Source organism: Odontesthes bonariensis, chromosome 17, assembly GCF_027942865.1.
Source record: "Odontesthes bonariensis isolate fOdoBon6 chromosome 17, fOdoBon6.hap1, whole genome shotgun sequence".
NCBI lineage: Eukaryota > Metazoa > Chordata > Actinopteri > Atheriniformes > Atherinopsidae > Odontesthes > Odontesthes bonariensis.
The window spans coordinates 5,603,574-5,620,896 of NC_134522.1; the positions used below are offsets into that span (position 1 = coordinate 5,603,574).

General features: G+C 44.4%; 1 protein-coding gene across 1 annotated transcript; it reads left to right on the plus strand.

The window, feature by feature from the left end:
• The first annotated feature begins 786 nt into the window (after positions 1-786).
• Positions 787-16,916, plus strand: metap1 (methionyl aminopeptidase 1). The gene is made up of 11 exons (XM_075487989.1): positions 787-935; positions 1,860-1,911; positions 2,096-2,205; positions 2,396-2,456; positions 7,495-7,586; positions 7,672-7,755; positions 9,454-9,592; positions 12,807-12,938; positions 14,771-14,914; positions 14,995-15,060; positions 16,551-16,916. Exons 1-11 carry the CDS (start codon positions 819-821, stop codon positions 16,715-16,717), a joined length of 1,164 nt encoding a protein of 387 aa, XP_075344104.1. The 5' UTR covers positions 787-818; the 3' UTR covers positions 16,718-16,916.
• The last annotated feature ends 407 nt before the right edge of the window (positions 16,917-17,323 follow it).

Below are 17,323 nucleotides of genomic sequence, written 5' to 3' on the forward strand. Positions count from 1 at the left end.
TCCAAAAAATTCAGTGGAAAAAAATTCAACTTAAAAAAAATTCAGTGGAAAAAAAATTCAACTTAAAAAAAAAATCAGTGGAAAAAAATTCAACTTCCAAAAATTCAGTGGAAAAAAAATTCAACTTAAAAAAAATTCAGTGGAAAAAAATTCAACATCCAAAAATTCAGTGGAAAAAAAAATCAACTCCAAAAAATTCAGTGGAAAAAAATTCAACTTAAAAAAAATTCAGTGGAAAAAAAATTCAACTTAAAAAAAATTCAGTGGAAAAAAATTCAACTTCCAAAAATTCAGTGGAAAAAAATTCAACTTCAAAAAATTCAGTGGAAAAAATTCAACTTCCAAAAAATTCAACTTCAAAAAATTCAGTGGAAAAAGAACCAAACTCAACATCCGGGTAAACAGAGAGAAGCAATCGATCCCTGTCTCAATTGATCAGATCAGCTCAATAGATATTGAGTAATATCTATTACTCAATTTTATTCACACAAATGGCAAATAAAGTAAACTCACTCACCGAAGCACCATCACCCAGAATTAACATTCTGCACAAAGGAGTTCCAATAAGATACACAAGATGGGAGGAAAGTTTACTTTTTTTTTTAAATACAACTTTATTTTGCTTTACAAGATACAAAAACAGTGCAAAAACATGCCAAGAAAGTTTCCGTTGATTGGACCGAAGCTCCGGAACGTGACGACGCCGCTCCGCACATGCGCAGTGCGCCTCCAGCTGGCTGTGCTGCTCGTCGGCGCGACTCCACCCCTCCGCACATGCGCAGTGCGCCCCCAGCTCCACCCCTCCTGCAGACGAAGGCATGGCGAGCACCGAGGCCAGAAGGGAGTGTGAAACAGAGGGCTGTAGCAAGGACGCCAAACTTCAATGTCCCACATGTATCAAGCTTGGCATTCAAGGCTCCTATTTCTGTTCGCAGGTACCGCCGCCTTTTCGGCCCTTTTCGGTTTAAATGGCAGCTTTTAGCCACACACCGGGGCCCTCTGTGCTAACTGTCATGCTAGCAATGTGAGCTTCTGTTGCTTGTAACCCGATAATAACCTATTTGGTAAGCGTTAACGGTAACTGTTGGTTGGGTAATTTAATCACAGACTTTAAGTGATTTAAAAAAAACACATGAAGTCATTTTTAAAAGATAGTTTATTTGTAATACAAGGCTAATGGGTCACGTTTAGCTTGCTAATTGTTGGTCGGTTAGCTACAGTGGTATAACTTATCAGATTTATATTTATTTTTAAAGACCGTGGCGTTAAACTGTTTTGCACACAGGTAAACATTGCTTATTTGATTAAATATGCAGTTTGGAAACGACATTTTAGTAGTTAAAGAGATGGCAATTAATGCGTTTTGAGGTGTTAAGTGCTGCATGCAGAGTTGCATGTCAGGTCACTTGATGCCACGATGTTTGACACCCAACCCACGTGGTGCTTTCTCCAAAGCCCACTCTTAGTTTTGTAAAATGAAAGGTGTGGCTGATTTATTAAAAAAAAAAAAAAAGCTTCTCTGTGTTGTTATGAAGTAATGCGAGTCACATCTTTGTGACACATGTCATTAAGTTTCTCCTGTTTAAACTCGTAAAAATGTCTCTTTTTCTTATGAGATCCGATGCAAAACAAAGTGCTTTCAGGTCAAAAAGCTTTTAGAAAAAGGCAGGATGTGTGCTGATGTTGCTCCAGTGTCTGAACCCGGAGATCTTTGCTGTGAACGCAGTTTTAGGTGGACAACATTGATCCCGCTCTTTTTGTGTTTGTCTCCTTGTGCCATCAGCTGTCCACTCCTTAGTCGGGTCTAAACAAAGATAACTGTATTATTCCAATTCATTTACTTCTAATTTTCTCTCCAGGAATGTTTCAAAGGGAGCTGGGTGTCCCACAAACTGCTGCACAAAAAAGCAAGTAGGTATCACTCACACTTTTGTGGACATGAGTCGGTCGAACTTTTAAGTTCGGGGTTGAAAAGTATCCGTAGATCGGTTAGAAGCGGTTAGGAAAGTAAAGGGTAGATGACGTCCTTTAACTGCGACCTGACACAGTTGTGCCAGATGCTTTAAAGAGCCTTTGTTTTGCTTCTTCTTTCCAGAAGAAGGCCAGAATCAGAATGAAGCTAAGAACTGTGTGGAGAATGATATGAACACCGACCCGTGGCCAGGCTACCGTTATACTGGAAAACTACGACCTCACTACCCACTGGTGAGTTGGAAGTCTTTATATTTATACTTATTTTGTTATTTTGTGGGTCGTTAAATGAAAAGAGCACGGTTACATATCACTGAGCTCATGCTACCTGTTGCTGTGTGCTTGTTTTAATGTGTTAGAGCAGAAATGAGTGTAGCAGGGTTGAATATTGTGTGGTTAACCTGCATGTCGGTCCGCTGTTTAGACTCCGTTGAGGCCTGTGCCGGGAGATATCCAAAGACCGGACTATGCTGATCATCCCAGAGGTAATCAAGTCTATTTACCCATTGTTCATCATCCATCTCTTACCTTTGTTTTCTTCCTATTACCAGCGGCGTTCTATTTATTTGACATAAAAAAACACACAAAATCTACCACGTTAAGAAGCATTTACAGTTTTCGTGCTTCCAGATTTATATCAGCAAAGCGTAATTTTATTAGTCCGTCTGTCCAACTTTGTGCTTCCGAGCTCCACGAAGAGGATTCTGTTGTTTTTATTGCAAAAAAATGATCTAAAAAGTCCAATCTGGTGCAGTCTAGGTACATGATCAGCTGTGGCAGGAAACGAGTGCGTGGTGGACTTCTTTTCTTGTTATTTACCCGTTTTATACGTGACAGTGACAGCTGAATAATGACCCCCTGACCACATGCCAACAAGTCTATTTCTGGTGTTTTTGAATTGTGCACCTTGTGTGGTCAGAGCTATGTTGATGGCAGTTGAATTTTAATTTGCTCATGCTTGTTGGCATCAGCCAGAAGGAAATGGTGAATATTATGAAATCACAGAGCTGAAAAATGAGCCACTGACACCCCAGTGAGCTTGTAACCTGTTGAAGCCCCCGTCTTAGTGCCTTACTGTGGTCAGGACAATGCGCTCAACCATGCATGCGCTTGCCATCAGTTGTGCATGAATACACAGATGGGCTGATGTGTCTTGTGCTGCTGACAGTCTGTGCAGAACTGAGCCGAGATCAAGACCTTCGAGTTCGGTTTTAACTAAAAATCTGTAAATCAGTGGCAGTTTTAGTCACCGGTTCCTTTTTAATTTGACCGTAGTGGACAAATGTAGGCCAAGGTGCAGCTGTTAGCCACCGTTGGTGTGTGCACGTGACTGAAGCTGCTGCATTGGTTCAGAATTACTGTCAAAGTAATCATAAAGCCATATTATGCCTTTTGTTTTCATCTATTTAAAGAGATTCTACATCTTTATTCGCACATAAAAGTCACAGACTTTTACAAAGACTCCAGATCTTGCAGGGTCACCATTTACAAGACCACAGCTCGGTTTTTATGAGATTATTTCCCATCATGCACCTGGTGGGAAATTCTTACCAACGAAGAAGTCGCCCGATAAGCAGCTTTCAGCCACAGCTGCGTTTCTAAGTGCAGGTGAAACATTGTTTCCATAATGTTCCTCCGTACGTTTTTTTTTTCTGCCTCGTCGCCATGGTTACGCTCAGCCGCAGCTTCCCCTGCTTCCCGTTTGGAAGCAACAACGGACGGCGCCACGTGTTGGTTGAAAAACGCAGAACGCAGTCGGTTGAACGACACATTTTGGCATAAATAAAACGAGACTAAAGACTTCCGGTGATGTTTTAAACACATTTGATTTAGTCAAAAACTCACAAAGATGTGAGAAATACCGCCTTAAAAACAGCCTGGGTTGAGTTTTAGGACCACCGACCCAGAACTCCGGTGAGATTCTTCCTGGTTTCATTCACTGGAAACTGTCCACGACACGTACGACCAGCTTCAAGCTCAAGGATGGCACTCCACCATTTATTTATTTATTTTTTTTGGATCAATCGGCTAACAGCCCTTAAGATATTTGGAGCTAAATGAGGCGCTCGTGGCAGCAGGTGACACGAGGGGCTACAGCAGCGTGTGGACACTATATGGGTCCATTAACCTCCTCTAATAGGCCCCCAGAATAAATCTGGTAACCTGAGCCAGAATGAAGGAGCTGTGTTTCAGGAGTAGCTGCCTTCCTTCGGCACATCCAGAGAGTTGGTAATCATGTGAGCACCTTTCCACAGATGACGCTCCCTTCCAGGCTGATTTATTTTTTTAAATTTAATTCTGCTCCGCAGGTGTTGGATTTATTACAGGAAAAAGTAAACCTGCTGACAGCTTTTTTTTTTTAAATTTTATGTGAATTATCCCACATTTGTGATGATTCTGAGCTGTCGTCTGTTTCTCTGGGCGAGTCATTCATTGCGCAGCCATGGCAACCTCTGCATCCTTGTCATCGGCTGCATAAATCCATATTCAGGTAGTCATGGTTACGGGCTCCTCTCATTCTCCTGTGATTCCTATGCAGGGAGTGAAGCACGGCTGTCGGGGGTTAATGTTTCTTAACACGTCTCTGATTTTGAGTTCAAATCAAACCCGAAGCAGTGTTTGTTTTTATAAAGCATCAATTATTATAAATAATCCAGTATGAAAGCAAAACGTAACCACGGCGAAGACCTAATGACGACGATCTCACTTCTCTTGGCAGGTGTGTCAGAGCTTGAGTAAGTGGAATTGATTGTTGCGCTCACACTGTCGGCTCTTTGGGTCCAGAGGAGGGCTGCGTTCGACACGAACCTCTCTCTCACATCTGCGTTGCTAGGCAGCAGCTGTGCACGTTCATCCAGCCGTCATCGTGCACAGTTGATAAATTACAGCTCGGTGACTTGTTGATGAAGCCGGCTTTGAACGGCACTTTGTGCTCTGCTCGTGTTCTCCGTGACGCTCCTGATCTGTTCTGCCGAGCCGACAGTGTGAGCGTCGTTAGCGCTGTTAGCGCCGCCTCTGCTCAGGTGCTTTAAGCTTGTAGTGTCGCCTCTGCAGGAGCAGCTACTTATAGACCCGTAGCACCGCGAGACGCTTCAATGTTCCCCCATGAAAGCCAGAAAACTGTCACACCATCAGGCCTTCCGCTTGGACCACCTGTCATCCAATGCGGTCTTAATACAACGGCCCCAGTGTGAGCTCTTTTATTTGTTGACAAGTGAAAAATCTGCTGAGTTAATTATTAAGAACGTAGTGGGTGGCGGCCGGGAATTAAATCGAGCAGTTCATCTATTAAAGGATGTGCCTCGTCAGTATATTTTTTGTGGTTCTAAGCAAAAAAAAAAAGATTGAATACTCAAATGGGAACTTGTTAGTTGGTACAAAGAGAGAATGACGGCAACGCTGACCGACGTCTGTGCGTCAGAGCTCAGGTGGTCTAAAGCAGGGACGTCAAAAGTCGGTCCTCCAGGTCCGCTGTCCTGCAGGTTTTAGATGTTTCCCTGCTTCAACACGAAATTAATCTCTTCAAAAGATTGTCGAGTTCTGCACAAGCCTGCTTATGATGCATCTGAATCAGGGAAACATCTAAAACCTGCAGGACGGCGGCCCTGGAGGACCGACATCCCTGATCTAAAGTGAAGACTTTGGCTGTGTTCAAAAACCGCATACTTATCATACTACTCCTACTAACTTTTTGAGTTAGTATGCGAGTTTGAGTAAGTGAGAAGTTCCCGGATGCATACTAGATTCCCCGAAATGTTGGGTATGCATCATGAGGTTACTACTCATACTCAAACTACCCAAGATGCAACGTAACGTAACGTCGCCGATCGTCATTTCCTGTCAAAACGGCAGTTTCAAGCTAGCTACAACGAGGGTAGGTTCACTTCCTGTTTTCAAAACAAAAGCACCAATTGTATGGTAATGGCTTTCCCTATGATAAAAGGCAACGGGGATTTTATTTTGTGAAAATAACAGGAAGTGCGTTGCTCACTGCGGCTAGCTTTAGTAGCGCCGAATTCGTGGGAACAAAATTGTGAACAGCCGGTATTTTGTCAGGTTTTCAACACGTTGGGGATCTAAACGACTACTTTCTCACCTGAAAATGTTTCAAATGTTGCTAAAGTTTACAGAGTTTAGAGCTTAAGGGAAATCAGCTTCAGGCCGGCTGATTTCGGCTCGGGCAGGAGCGAAATGCATTGTGGGTAAACGCTCTGCACACTGTCTGATTGATGAGTATGTAGTATGGAAGTATGTAGTATGCGGTTTCGAACACAGCCTTTGTTTTAAAGCAGTAGGAGAAGATCTTTGACTGTCTTTGGGTACTTAAAGGTGTTGACACCATGGCTGAGTATATCTGCCATGGACATGCAGTCAAATTATGACGTCACACAAGACATTTCCATGACACTAAAGCAGTTGGTCAGACCAAAACTGGATGTTTTAAATGCATGGAAACGTGTTCGTCCGACCAAGTTTTGACTGCAGATCAAATCGCTGTGAAAACAGTCGAGTTTAACAAAGGCACGCAAAGGCAGTAGTCATAGGTGGAGTAACAGCAACAACATGAGAAGCTCAGAAGATACCGAGGGCTAAAAGAGGAAGCTGGAAAGATCTGGGAAGTGACGGCAGGGGGGGTAATTGGAGCACTCGGGGCCGTGACCCCCAGACTGGGAGCTAAGACACGGCATAGAATGGGGTCCCGCCCAACAAGGGGGGGGGGGCGAGTGTGGACGTCTGAATACGTGAGAAATACGTTGAAAAGACTAATAAGACGACATGTCAACGTGTGTCGCTCTGCTCTAATAAAATCCTGATTTTATAACCGACAAAGTTTAAAGGGAATTATAACAAAGGAAGAAATGTCTAAATATGTGATGTTAATGAATCAAGATTAGTTTCAAATGTCTTTAAGAAATGTGTCCCTCCAGATATATATATTTATAAAAAAAAAAGTCCCACTTTGGGCTGATTTTGAGCATAAAAACCAGATAATTATCTGATGTTTTATGGAAATTTCCTCTTCTGGTCACATCTGTGATGTGTGGTCACAAACAGACTGAAGAGCATAAATTAAAAAAAAGGATTTGCATTAAAAGGAGCTGGCAGAAGCAAGCAGCAGTGGGGCATTTGTGATGCAGCTTCAGCCTTTCGTGCCCCTTTGGTGTCTCTGAAATCATGTTTTTGTCTTAGCAACAAAGAGAAATATGTATGTTAGAGTTCACACAAGGGTTAGATTTTAGCTGTGGCTTTCTGGCTTCTGCTGTTTGTTTTCAAGAAGTTTTTTCTTCTGTTATTTTCTTTTAATTTTTGTTTCATTTGACCTGTTGAAGCTTCCAGGAATCAGACGCCACTGAAGGTAAAACTCCCGCTTTGATTTTTATGGATGTAAATCCAGCTGTGTGCCGGTCCCACCGACCGACAGCAGCTGCTTTCTCAAGGTGTCGGCTGAAGTAGCTCATCAGCTGCCCTGAGCATCGATCTGCGAGTGATGCCGGTTTGTCTGACATCGTTTCCTCCCCACAGGGATGTCTGAGTCCGAGCAGTTCTTGAAGGGGACGTCGCAGATCAAGATCCTCTCTCCAGAGGACATCGAAGGCATGAGAGTGGTCTGCAAGGTGACGAAACCCGGCTTCCTCGGGCCTCCGCTGCGTTTTTAAACGTCTCGTTCCACTTTGCTTTTGACACGTGTGCTTTTTGCAGCTGGCACGAGAAGTCCTGGACATCGCAGCCGTGATGGTGAAACCGGGTGTTACAACAGAAGAAATCGACCACGCCGTGCATCTGGTACGCACACGCACACACCGACGGGATAAAAGCCTGGCACGCCGGCTCCTTTGGGCAACCGGCATCGAATGATGCAACTGCGGTTATGTTAGGATGCGAAAGGGCAAGAGGCTCGATGGGGAAACCAAACTTTGAGCAGACACAACATTAAAAACACAGGCTGTGTTTGAAACCGCATACTTCTCCTACTACTCCTACTAACTTTTTGAGTTAGTATGCGAGAAGTTCCCAGATGCATACTAGATTCGACGAAATGTTGGGTATGCATCATGAGGTTACTACTCACAGGCTGTGTTCGAAACCACATACTACATACTTCCATACTGCATACTCTTCGATCAGACAGTATGCAGAGCGTTTACCCACAATGCATTTCGCTCCTGCCCGAGCCGAAATCAGCCGGCCTGAAGCTGATTTTCCTTAAGCTCTAAACTCTGTAAACTTTATCAACATCTGAAACATTTTCAGGCGAGAAAGTAGTCGTTTAGATCCCCAACGTGTTGAAAACCTGACAAAATACCGGCTGTTTACAATTTTGTTCCCACGAATTCGGCGCTACTAAAGCTAGCCGCAGTGAGCAACGCACTTCCAGTTATTTTCACAAAATAAAATACCCGTTGCCTTTTATCATAGGGAAAGCCATTACCATACAATTGGTGCTTTTGTTTTGAAAACAGGAAGTGAACCTACCCTCGTTGTAGCTAGCTTGAAACTGCCATTTTGACAGGAAATGACGATAGGCGACGTTACGTTACGTTGCATCTTGGGTAGTTTGAGTGTGAGTAGTGACCTCATGATGCATACCCAACATTTCGGAGAATCTAGTATGCATCCGGGAAAAAACTCAGTATGAGTAGTAGGAGAAGTATGCGGCTTTGAACACAGCCACAGACTTTAAACTCCCCGAGCTGAGATGTAAGAGAGCATCTGGGGGAAAGAGCACCCCCCACAGGAGCCATCTGCTCCCTGACACCACCTGGCGCTGCGCCCCAAAGGGTCGGAGCGGTTTTAGCTGCTTTCCATATTATGGCTGGAATCGATGACCAGCAGAAAAAGGACCTGTTTTTCTTTAAGTTGGACCTCTGTACGGCTTCAGAGCTGAAAGACTCGAGCAAAGGTGAAAGCGAGTGGTTTAATGGTAATATTCTGTAATTGATGGGTCAGAACAAAGAGAGTTTGCCTCAGCTGTACGTCGTATTTGGTTCTAATTACTACATTTAAGCTCTCTAAGGGGGTAAAATAAGACGGTTTCCATGGGAAAAACAACTTAAAACCTGTTATTGTGAGCACAGCTGTTTCCATCAGGACAGCAGACGCTTATTCCTCTGATAAATGTTCTAAGTTAGAGTTGCTACATGGAAACGAACCTTCAGTAGAGGCGATCGATCACATGTGTACAGCCTCCCACCCCGACGTCTCAGAGTCTTAGCTCGAAGACTCGAGGCGCATTTTGCATAAAATGAGGCTAAAAGTCACCACAAAACTCCCGTGAGATTCTTCCCAATTTTATTCTGACAGCAGAAGGCTGAAACTTTGAGATTGCCTGAGAAATGGTGTCATGTGCATCCATCTTAAGGCCCACGCTGTGTCACAGGCGTCCGTCGGGCAGATATATGAGGGGACAGGATCCTTATTGTGTGTTTGTTTCAGTTTGTCTTCTTGCTGCCGTCTCTATAACCGACGCTCTTGTCTGTTCAGGCCTGCACCGCGAGGAACTGCTACCCCTCCCCTCTCAACTACTACAACTTCCCCAAATCCTGCTGCACGTCTGTCAATGAAGTCATCTGCCATGGGATCCCCGACAGGAGACTACTGCTGGAAGGAGACATCCTCAACGGTGTGCTGATATTAATTCAATTCAGTTTTATTTATATATGGACCCTCCAGAAAAACGCGGGCTAAAATCCTGGATTTTGCGAGTGAATATGCGGGTTTTTTAATGATTTTATGCCGTGAAATTGCGAGAAGTTGCGGAAACTTGCGAATTATGCAAAAAGTTGTGAATTATGCTGAGTTGCAAAATATGCTGCTACTGAATGAAAAAGAGTCATTTTAAAGAGCTCCTATGATAAACAAGCATACTCGAACCAGGTTTTTTTATTTTAACAACTTGAGCAGTTTCACAATACATACACACACACACTTCTCGGTCTCATTCTGTTTCATTTATTCTTTAATTTGGCCAATTTCAAGTTTTGGTAGCCCTCGCAATGGTTTTGGAGGTTGATGCCTCGGTGAACGTCAGCTGTCTGGCTTTGGCTTTCCTTTCCGCAGCTGCAGAAAGCATTTTCAAATGTTTCGCGCTGGTAAAGTGGCACGTCACCGACGATTTTCTTTTATGCTCCAACACACAGTTGCACGGGGTGCAGAATAGTTTCCCCCCGCTTTCGTGCAAGTCATCGGGGTGCTGGTTTGCCCGGTCTTTGGCAGTAATGTGCGTCGGTAGGTTGAGATCGATTAGCTTTTTTCATTTTGTCTCTCGTTAATTTTCTCTTCATGCTACGGTGCTGTTTTCCTTGTGTGTGTCGGTGGCAATGACGTCGCAAGCCACGAGTCGCCAGTTAATTTGGTTCATTTAGACATTTTTTTCTCTCCCCAACTTTATGCAGAAAAGTGCAGAGATTGTGAAATCAAGCGAGTCCTGCATATTCTGCATATTTTGCGCGGAAAATGTGATTATTGCGGTGAATATGCGGCTTTTTTGAAAAATATTGACCCCCGCATAATCAGCGGTAATTTGCTGATTTTGCAATAAAATCAGCGATCGCAAAATCGCGTTTTTCTGGAGGGCCTAAATATAGCGCCCAAATTCAACAAATGTCATCTCAAGGCACTTAAGTGATAAAGTACAATTCAAGCCAATCGGAATTCAATTAATTGTAATCATAATTATTTATAAAATAATCCAATTCGTTCATATAGAGCCAATTCAAAAACAGTTTCCTAGCTAAGGAAACCAACAGATTGCACCGAAACTTGTCTCGTTTTTATAAAGTTAATTCTATAAAATTATTGTTTCAAAGCTGAGAGGCTTCTCTGGAGTAACAACGGCCATCTTGCAAAGTCTGAAGAGCTCAAGGAAAACCTTTGGCGACGCCGAGAGTTGAACGTAGACGTTAATGTTACCTTGATACTCGTGGTTTGTGGCAAAGTTAAAACGACAGAAAAACATCTCCTGTCCGAACACAAAAGTGATCTAAAAAGCGCCGTAAAGCTCGCTTCAGATTTGTATTTTCACTTTCTAATGACGCGGCTCGTCCTCTTTCTGCGATATCTTTCCAAGATTCAGCGTCTTCTTCTTCTGTGGTAATTTTTCTTACCACAGAAGAAGGATTGGGAGGCTCTGCCTCCCAAGCTGGCAGCTGGTTCCACAGAGAGGGGCCTGATAACTGAAGGCTCTGCCTCCCAAACTGGCAGCTGGTTCCACAGAGAGGAGCCTGATAACTGAAGGCTCTGCCTCCCAAACTGGCAGCTGGTTCCACAGAGAGGGGCCTGATAACTGAAGGCTCTGCCTCCCAAACTGGCTGCTGGTTCCACAGAGAGGGGCCTGATAACTGAAGGCTCTGCCTCCCAAACTGGCAGCTGGTTCCACAGAGAGGGGCCTGATAACTGAAGGCTCTGCCTCCCAAACTGGCTGCTGGTTCCACAGAGAGGGGCCTGATAACTGAAGGCTCTGCCTCCCAAACTGGCAGCTGGTTCCACAGAGAGGGGCCTGATAACTGAAGGCTCTGCCTCCCAAACTGGCAGCTGGTTCCACAGAGAGGGGCCTGATAACTGAAGGCTCTGCCTCCCAAACTTGCAGCTGGTTCCACAGAGAGGGGCCTGATAACTGAAGGCTCTGCCTCCCAAACTGGCAGCTGGTTCCACAGAGAGGGGCCTGATAACTGAAGGCTCTGCCTCCCAAACTGGCAGCTGGTCCCACAGAGAGGAGCCTGATAACTGAAGGCTCTGCCTCCCAAACTGGCAGCTGGTCCCACAGAGAGGAGCCTGATAACTGAAGGCTCTGCCTCCCAAACTGGCAGCTTATTCCACAAGAGAGGGGCCTGATAACTGAAGGCTCTGCCTCCCAAACTGGCAGCTTATTCCACAAGAGAGGGGCCTGATAACTGAAGGCTCTGCCTCCCAAACTGGCAGCTTATTCCACAAGAGAGGGGCCTGATAACTGAAGGCTCTGCCTCCCAAACTGGCAGCTGGTTCCACAGAGAGGGGCCTGATAACTGAAGGCTCTGCCTCCCATTCTACTTTTAGAAACTCTGCTCTCAGACTGCAGGTTTACTTGAGGTTCCCAAAGTGCTCTGTTGGGAAAATATCTTATAATGAGCTCTTTAAAGATATGAATGCAGATATTAAAATAAAATAGAATAGAAAAATTCTTTATTCGTCCCCCAATGGGGGAAATTCAAATTAGTCAAGTAGCTCAAAAAAAATTATTAATATTTACAATGATTGTATATAAACAACAACAATAATAATACCAATTCTAATAAAAATACTACTACTAACTAATAATAATAATAAATGACTAAATAAATCAAAATAAAATAAATAATAAGAATAATAATAATAAAAACTGTGTGCACTGTCGTCAACTTCAATGTCAAACCGGGTCCAGGAAAGCGTTTCAGTTTAGGAGGTGGAGAAAGGTTTTATTGATGAGACGGGGAGTGATGAATGGTTGTAGCGGCATCTCGATGAGGTGTCAGCAGGAGTTCGGCCAATTTTAGCCTCTTTATGAATGTTTCTGCTCAGCCGACGTCTTCCATCCGCCACTCCCCTCAGAGCGTCTGATGGAGCACTTCCCAACGTCTCGACTCTCGCTGCGTCGTCCGACCTGACAAATTGTTTCATTAACCTTCTCCGGTGGGGATTCGCCAGTCCGATCTCTGCACTGCGATTCCCTTAAGTGCTAAAAAAAAAAAAAAAAAAGTCCCACTTTGCACAATTTTAACGGACATTTTGTTTTGCAGATGGGAACCCGGGCTGGTTATTCACAGCGGTTTCTCCTTTTTTTGTTGAACACAATTGACTTTTGTTTTCCCTCGTTTACACAGTGGACATTACCGTCTACCACAACGGTTTCCATGGTGACCTCAACGAAACCTTCTACGTCGGAGAGGTGGAGGAAGGAGCAAAGAAGCTGGTTCAGACTACATACGAATGCCTTATGCAAGCCATCGACTCCGGTAGGCACTCCACACTTTTTACCTCTCGTTTCTCTGACTTTACACGCCTTTCTGTTGGGTTTCCTGTCGTCGGTGTGCGTTTATCCTGTAGAATTGTAGAAACCATGATGCTTTTTACACAGTCGGTCCACCAGAGAGCACATCCAGCTTAGTCTGGGAGTATTTGGAGTAGTTTTAAATCGATGGTGTGACTGAAGACAGAATCTGTGGCTCAAATTCAAACAGATTTTAGCCTCAAATGGTTTCAGGTTACAGATCAGCCATCCAAAAGTTGGACTGCGACATCCCTTTAAGCCCTGAAGTTTACATCCTTGGTGAAATAGCGCAGCCAATATTCTCATGTTGTTTTTCTGTTTCCCTTTATTATTAGTATTATTATTCCAAAATCTTAGTTCTTTTGATGTTTTACGCTCAACTCGTTGAGGAGATATATGTTCCATCTTTGGGTATTTCTGACTTTTATGCTTTTTAAAATATAAAACTTGGTTTTTATGAATGAGCAGCCAGCAGAGTGCACACTGATAACTTTCAGCTTTCTTCATTTTTTTTCAAACCAATTCCTTTGACTTTCATACAGTTTAACTTACAGAAACAAATTTTACCTTAAAATGTTGGAAAAGTTGTCCTCTTGGCGGCTGGTTCCACAGAGAGGGGCCCGATAACTGAAGGCTCTGCCTCCCAAACTGGCAGCTGGTTCCACAGAGAGGGGCCTGATAACTGAAGGCTCTGCCTCCCAAACTGGCAGCTGGTTCCACAGAGAGGGGCCTGATAACTGAAGGCTCTGCCTCCCAAACTGGCAGCTGGTTCCACAGAGAGGGGCCTGATAACTGAAGGCTCTGGTTCCACAGAGAGGGGCCTGATAACTGAAGGCTCTGCCTCCCAAACTGGCAGCTGGTCCACAGAGAGGGGCCTGATAACTGAAGGCTCTGCCTCCCAAACTGGCAGCTGGTTCCACAGAGAGGGGCCTGATAACTGAAGGCTCTGCCTCCCAAACTGGCAGCTGGTCCACAGAGAGGGGCCTGATAACTGAAGGCTCTGCTTCTCAAACTGGCAGCTGGTCCACAGAGAGGGGCCTGATAACTGAAGGCTCTGGTTCCACAGAGAGGGGCCTGATAACTGAAGGCTTTGCCTCCCAAACTGTCAGCTGGTTCCACAGAGAGGGGCCTGATAACTGAAGGCTCTGCCTCCCAAACTGGCAGCTGGTCCACAGAGAGGGGCCTGATAACTGAAGGCTCTGCTTCTCAAACTGGCAGCTGGTCCACAGAGAGGGGCCTGATAACTGAAGGCTCTGGTTCCACAGAGAGGGGCCTGATAACTGAAGGCTTTGCCTCCCAAACTGTCAGCTGGTTCCACAGAGAGGGGCCTGATAACTGAAGGCTTTGCCTCCCAAACTGTCAGCTGGTTCCACAGAGAGGGGCCTGATAACTGAAGGCTCTGCCTCCCAAACTGGCAGCTGGTTCCTCAGAGAGGGGCCTGATAACTGAAGGCTCTGGTTCCACAGAGAGGGGCCTGATAACTGAAGGCTTTGCCTCCCAAACTGTCAGCTGGTTCCTCAGAGAGGAGCCTGATAACTGAAGGCTCTGCCTCCCAAACTGGCAGCTGGTTCCACAGAGAGGAGCCTGATAACTGAAGGCTCTGCCTCCCAAACTGGCAGCTGGTTCCACAGAGAGGGGCCTGATAACTGAAGGCTCTGCCTCCCAAACTGGCAGCTGGTTCCACAGAGAGGGGCCTGATAACTGAAGGCTCTGCCTCCTCCCAAACTGAAACTGAATCAGACAGAAGCTCAACATTAACTGTTTTCTTATCCGTTTTGTCCTCTTTTTGCTCCCCAGTGAAGCCCGGCGTGCGCTACAGAGAGTTGGGGAACATCATCCAGAAGCACGCTCAGGCCAACGGCTTCTCCGTGGTGCGGAGCTACTGTGGCCACGGCATCCACAGACTTTTCCACACCGCCCCCAATGTGCCACATTATGCCAGTGAGTAGCTGCTTCGCCGCTGCCGAAGCTACTGCTGAACCCGTTCAGCCGTGTGACTTCTGCTCCCTTTGATTTCACAGAAAACAAAGCAGTCGGAGTCATGAAGCCCGGCCACGTGTTCACCATCGAGCCCATGATATGTGAAGGTGAGCTTATGATTTGTTTGTTTCTTATGATTCATGTCAGACAAAACCTTCCTGTTCTGGAGTGTGTTTTTAGCTTTGTTTTACACCAAAGCAAGTCATTAAAGTCTTAAGGCGAGACACAGCATTGGATTTTGGGCCAGTCTACTCCTTCAACATGTGTTCTTTCAATCTGCTATAAAGAAAACGTTGAAAACATAAATTAAAACGTTTATTTTATTACATTTCGTTTACTCGCAGCAGCAAGTTTCGCCCGAATTTACCAAAAAGTTAGCGTTCCAACGCGCCATGCCGAGCTTCGAGCTTTAACTTGTGTTCTTTATTAATAAGATAATTTTATTCAATATTAGTATTACTAAGGGCCTGAGTATTTATTCTGTTTTTGAGCAATTGTTTCCAATACAAATGTATTAAATTCCCCTATTTAAATCTTTAAATGCCATTTTCTCAAAATCAGTTTTTTGTATTTTTCCAGTATCAATATCTCAGCCTATGGAGCACCTACTAACACCAAACTTTCCATTTAAACACTTAGCAGTATTCTGAAGATATTTACAGAAGGATTTGTTGATAAATAATTCCTGGCCTGATTTATGTGACATTATAATAAATTTAAAAAAAGGCGAAAATCTATGTTTTTTAGGCTAAGGACAGTATATTTTGATTTCCTAGGAAATGAAAGCAGATATCCTGAAATCCCTCCATAATTTTCTTTTCATTTTGTGTCTAAACAAAATGAAAAAAGAATTTTGCACCTGGCTTTATCATATGTTCAGATCTATCTTCCGGAAATATATGCAAATGTGCGCATATTTAATGAGATGATGCCTAATTTGCATAATTAAACATACAAATTTCTAAAAACTTGTAATACAATTTTAATTCATACTTGTATAATTAATCAACTGAGGAAGTTTCATGGTGATATCTATTATTTAGAAATATTACCCCATTCACCTGTAGTGTCTCGCCTTAAAAGCTAGTTAGGGTTAGTTTTCTCAAAATCAGTTTTTTGTATTTTTCCAGTATCAATATCCCAGCATACGGAGCACCTACTAACACCAAACTTTCCAGTTATACACTTAGCAGTATTCTGAAGATATTTACAGAAGGATTTGTTGATAAATTCTTCCTGGCCTGATTTATGTGACATTATAATCAAGAAATATGGCGAAAATCGATGTTTTTTTTTTTTAGGCATTTTGTGTGTAAACAAAATGAAAAACGAATTTTTTACCTGGCTTTATCACATGTTCAGATCTAGCTTCTGGAAATATATGCAAATTTGCGCATATTTAATGAGATAATGCCTAATTTGCATAATTAACATACAATTGTTTTAATTTTTTTTATTTTTCATACTTGTATAAGTAATCAACTGGGGATATCTGGCCTTAAAGAAACACTCGGTACCTCTGGGGGAACGTCTGAGCACTCGTTTGATCGATTGCGCGCTCGCCAAAGCCAAAGATGTTTGTGTTTTTGTGTCTCAGGTGGCTGGCAGGATGAGACGTGGCCCGACGGCTGGACGGCGGTGACCAGAGACGGGAAGCGCTCGGCCCAGTTCGAACACACCCTGCTGGTGACGGAGACCGGCTGCGAGATCCTCACCCGCCGCCTGGAGGACAACGGACGCGCTCACTTCCTGAGCCAGGTGTAGGCCGCGCCGCGGCGCAGCAACCGGACTGGACTTTGGCGGACGCCCGGCCCCTCTGGGCGTCGCACCAACACACTCACATGTTTAAAACCAGGAGGCGCCCACTCCCAGAGCTCAGTGTGACTGCAGCTCTCAGGGCCTCCGAATTTAATGTTGGTTCCTCAAATTAAATGGAAGTACTTGAAATGTGTCTTAATTCAAACGTGGATTGCTTTATTAGTGAGATCTGTGTCCTCTGGAGGAAATAGAAGAAGTATTTATGAGAATTGGTTTTACTTTGTGGCCCCGGTCGGAGCTCCGGGTCCCGTCACCCGGAGCTCCGACCGGCCGGCTCGTTGTTGTTGTTCGTAGGCGAATTCACGCTTCGCTTCTTTTCCGTCGGCCTCCGCTAACGCCGGCGCAGAGACGGATGGAAAAGAATCCCGCAGGAAGCTGAAGGTTCCTGGAAAAAAGATTCACAAACCGGAAACGCTCAATTCGGGTTTTGGACGTCTTCAGGGCCGATGGAACGGAAGCGGAAATCGGCCGTTTTCGGACGGCTCAAAACACGCCGATCAAAGCCGCTCTCGGGTGTTATCTGCGGCGGGAAAAACTGCGCCGGCGCCTTTA

Excerpts from the sequence above, each read along its gene's own strand:
- metap1 (XM_075487989.1), top strand. The coding sequence starts at position 819 with ATGGCGAGCACCGAGGCCAGAAGGGAGTGTGAAACAGAGGGCTGTAGC. Across the intron at positions 936-1,859 it reads GCTCCTATTTCTGTTCGCAG|GAATGTTTCAAAGGGAGCTG; the intron begins GTACCGCCGCCT and ends TTTTCTCTCCAG. Across the intron at positions 1,912-2,095 it reads ACTGCTGCACAAAAAAGCAA|AAGAAGGCCAGAATCAGAAT; the intron begins GTAGGTATCACT and ends TCTTCTTTCCAG.